Source organism: Filicampus tigris, chromosome 12 (assembly GCF_054856515.1).
Source record: "Filicampus tigris isolate MCC_2025a chromosome 12, RoL_Ftig_1.0, whole genome shotgun sequence".
Taxonomy (NCBI): Eukaryota; Metazoa; Chordata; class Actinopteri; order Syngnathiformes; family Syngnathidae; genus Filicampus; species Filicampus tigris.
Window position 1 is genome coordinate 3,808,236 of NC_141228.1, and position 4,265 is coordinate 3,812,500.

General features: G+C 41.3%; 1 protein-coding gene across 5 annotated transcripts in view; it reads right to left on the minus strand.

Moving 5' to 3' along the window:
- Positions 1-263: 263 nt before the first annotated feature.
- Positions 264-4,265, minus strand: part of dnajc6 (DnaJ (Hsp40) homolog, subfamily C, member 6) — a 47,216-nt gene continuing 43,214 nt past the window's right edge. For all 5 annotated transcript variants that reach the window (XM_086046213.1, XM_086046210.1, XM_086046209.1 and 2 more), the window contains one exon: positions 264-2,169. In XM_086046213.1, coding sequence (XP_085902339.1) covers positions 2,068-2,169 — 102 coding nt within the window. In that variant the 3' untranslated portion in view covers positions 264-2,067. The remainder of the gene's footprint in view (positions 2,170-4,265) is intronic.

Below are 4,265 nucleotides of genomic sequence, written 5' to 3' on the forward strand. Positions count from 1 at the left end.
AAATGTTTTTCTTCAATTCGTTGTTTACCATCTGTCAGCATTAAAGTCGTTTCTTCTTTTTATCTCACTGCACACTTGCCTTGGTGTAAGACACGGGCTCTACAAATGCACAATTGGATTTACAGACCCCACAGGCTTCTTTGCTTGTTTTGAAATAAATCACCAGTATATTTTAAACCTGTTGAGCGGCCGTCTTCCACTTTCTTCAGTTTACTGTTACCTTTTCTGTGACTGTAAAATACAAATTAAAGAGAATACATCAATAGCATTTCACTCAGTTTAGTAATATGTTAACAGCAGACAGGCAAACACATAAAACATACAATAGTCCAAATCACTTCCATACATAACAGAATTTAAACAACACACATCCACTGAGCACAACACAGATGTTATAGTTTTTGTCGACTTGCAAGACTGTAAATGGATAATTCAGTCAGCAATGGAGCTTCTGAGTTATTTCACAAGTTGATCGTCCGTGGAAGTGAAGCACAATAGCACAGACAGTACAAATCCTTTGTCTTCACTTCCTTTCCTGTTTTCCCAGTGTCTGTGTTGTCGAGTGCCCACCACACTTTGTACTTGTAGATTTCAAACCATGTTGGCTCACGGACAAAAATTCGATTAAAGCGTTGTTTCCTTTGACCAGTTAAAAAAAAAAAAAAGACAAAAGTAACAGGATTAAAATCATTTTGAACTGACAATGGGCATCAATTGAGCTTACTGTATGTATTGTAAATATCCTTAAAATATGTCCCAGAATCAGACATTAGAATCAGATGTAGTGCTGTTGACAAATGGTGTACATAACTTTAATTTGATGACATGATACTATTCCTGACAAACTGTATGAACAGTATTAAAATAAATAAAAGTGTCAGTGCTCTGATAGAAATTGCCATACAAAAGTAAACTCACGGCATCAAGTAATACATTTCATTAAGTTTTTACAGTACCAGACGACTTATGGATACAATAAACAAAGAAAAAAGGATTACCGTCAGTATGACATTATAATGTAATTTTAGACCATAAACCATTGCAAAATAAACTTGTTATTGCATTATCACCAGTTGGGGGGGGGAGCAACAGATGATTCAAACGAGCACTAATATTGCATAAAATTTGGTGATTTGTATACTGTAGTTTTAAACTTGTATTACAACCCACAAAAGGCTGAACACACAGAAATAGAGAACCGTCTGACCATTCATTGCTAGTTTGACACTCTGTTGAGAAGTTACTGGCTCAGAAATGTGCAAGTTATTTCATAAATAGAGCAAAAGACAAGCGCAATTTGTTTAAACCCTTAAAATGAAGGAGCCCTGGTTAACTGCGATGATGATGATGAACAAAATGCTTCAGATAAATAAATAACAATCACATTCCTTCAAAGCTGCACAGATTTTTTTTTGTGCTTTGACCAAACAACCTTGATAGCTACCACTGACAATTAGCTATTTACTTGATTAGTTCGTGTATGAGTGACAATGCATGAGGCTTCAAAGTGCTTGATGTTTTCGAACTGTACAGTACATGTGCTAATCCTAAATTTACAGCCACTCAAAGCACAAGGCAACAGGTTCAACTGTCCAAAATGGTGTCAGTATGTCTCAGGTGGGGAGTTATAGAATCTCTATTGATGCCTTTTATTGAAATATTGCATTGTTCATTTTTCTACAATTACACATGGCGTTCCTCCAAAACGACCAAGGGAGTCAATAAAGTTTGTGAATGGGAACACTTAGATGATCCCTCCCTAACGTGTTCACTGTCCACTCACTGATGTGTTTTTCTGTTATCTTGTGTGTCTACTGTTCTCGTTTGATTGCCTCAAGTCAAATGTACCCCAGATACTCCATTGTGTCTGCTTTGATTGCTGAAACAGTTCGGGGCTAAGGGGAGGTAATATTGCGCAAAGGTTATACAGTAGGAAGCTATACGTAAAGGAACATCTCTTAAATCTGTGAGGTGGGAACCCAACATGGCTGTACGAATGCACATATTGACCAGAGTGGTGAAACGTGTCAGGATCTTCTCTTCCCGTATTCCCCTGCACTCCATTTTTTAGTATAGAGGTTTTTGTCCTTGGCTTTCAAATTCAGACCAGGCATCATTTAGTTCCATGAAAATCATCTTGGCATATTGTTCATAGGGTTGTCCTGTTGCCTGAGAGGGGAAATGAAAGACACAAATTAGCAAAGAAGAGTGAACAATCGGCATGTTACCTCAATGGCAGAAGTGGGAAATGCGCTTGCATTGATCCAAATTGAAATTGCTAGCCAAATGTAGGTGCTCTACTAAGCGCTAAGCTAATATCGTTTTTAGGTGTTTTGGAATCAACTCGAATTGACTCTAATCCACTACGGGCAAAACATAATGTTCCGTCATCTATCTAAGCTGCAAAGACATTCACAGTGCACATCTCGACAAAAACACTCACATTTACACTAACACTGAACACGTGCTGGATGCTCAATTGATTATTTATTTATTTTGAATCAAATTTTAACTGGGATGGGAGAATCCCTCTTGGAATGTTCATTACTCCTGTTTCCACTCCAGCAATGTATGAAATAAATGCTGCTTGAACGTAGCTCAAAAATGAATTCAACACTCATGAACGCCCACAACTTATTATTTTCATCGTTTCAATAACATTCATGTAATTAGACAGCCGTATCCATGTGCTACTGTTTATCTTGTTCTCAATTAATCAAGCATGCATGTTGATATGTGGGAGGGAGCCAGGAACCTGGTCCCAAATAGCGGTGGTACGTTTTCAAAACCAAAGAATTGTAAGGCACAGTCCATTTTGCATATTATTACTGCTACTGTAAATGTATTCATGCAGACATTTAGGACATTATGCAGTACTTATCCATGTGCTTTCTCGTGGCTTTTTTTTTTTCCTTTTTCTTTTGCTTTTCTTTTTTTTTACAACAAGCAGTGCCTCTCATATCTCGGTCCGAGCTTTGCCTCTTATTGAAAAACAGTGAGAAATCTTCAAATCGTGCTTTCTGGTGGGAAATGCAGTAATGCACTTTACTCGGAGGCATCAGTCAGCCAAGAAAGAGTGTCAACAAACGGAGCCTGTTCACACATACGTTAAGTGCCGAATGTAAAAGAGCACAGTACATAAGGTGCTGTCGTGCAAACAACTACGTAAGTGTGACACAGGATTGCTCAAGAGGTGGAGGCAAAGGCGGGTTAGCTGCTCAACCAGACTTCCATTTGACTGGTGTCAAAAGTGTTCTTAATGTCTCTATGCAGCCTCCTGAAAGTCTGAACCTCTTCTTTTAATCGTGACGAGATTTAGGCCTTGAATTGATTGATTCGTGGAGAGTGATTAATGGGTCATGTGACATGCTGTGCGTGCGCATGCTGATACGAGATGATAAAAAGAGAGGGGGAGACTCCGCACGCTCGTATTCCACAGATGATCTTGTTTTGCCTGGTCTTAAATGTGAAGACACTATCTGCACAAGAGAACCATTGTTTTTTTTTTCCACGCCCTTGATTTCAGTCACAAAGGATGGCCATGCTTCTCCTATTCGTGGTCCTAGTGGAGTCCATCCTTGGTGCGCCGCAAGCAACAAAATCCCCGGATGCAAGAGTAGACGATATCAACGTTTTCCTGACTATGGCGTGGCAAGTAGCCCAGCACATCCGGCCGAATTCCAGCTGTTATGTCTGTGGCTTTATGCCCTACACGGCCGGAGAGGGCTTGCCTCTGATGGCCCTGCCCGCCTCTGACTGCGACACTTGCCACCTCCTACATATCCCCTTCTCTCAGTCTTACTCTCACCCCGAATGCCCTCGTCTGTCAAAGATGAGACCCCTCAACTGTTCGGGACCGCACTCAAACTGCAACAGGTGCGTGAAAACACCCAAAGCCGTTCCCGTGCAGCTGATTCCTCAGAAGTTTTCTTGGTGTCTGGAAAACGACGGGACAGCAGCTGTAGGAGAATCGGACTGCCTTCGTACATTTAAATGGGACCCAAGACATCCCGACAGCGAGTTTCAGTCAGTGACGTCAAGGCCCCAGCAGTGCCTGGAGACGGCGGGCCCGACTCGGCTCAATGCGCTCGCTCACTGCACTGCCATCTGCTCCATATCTTCTCCAGTAGGAATGTACTGGGTGTGTGGGAACATGGCTTACCCATATCTTCCAGTGGATTACAAAGGACGCTGTGGCTTAGCCTATGTCATCCCGGCGATGAGAGTGACTCAATCTTTGCCCAAGAAAACTCATCCTCGGAGAC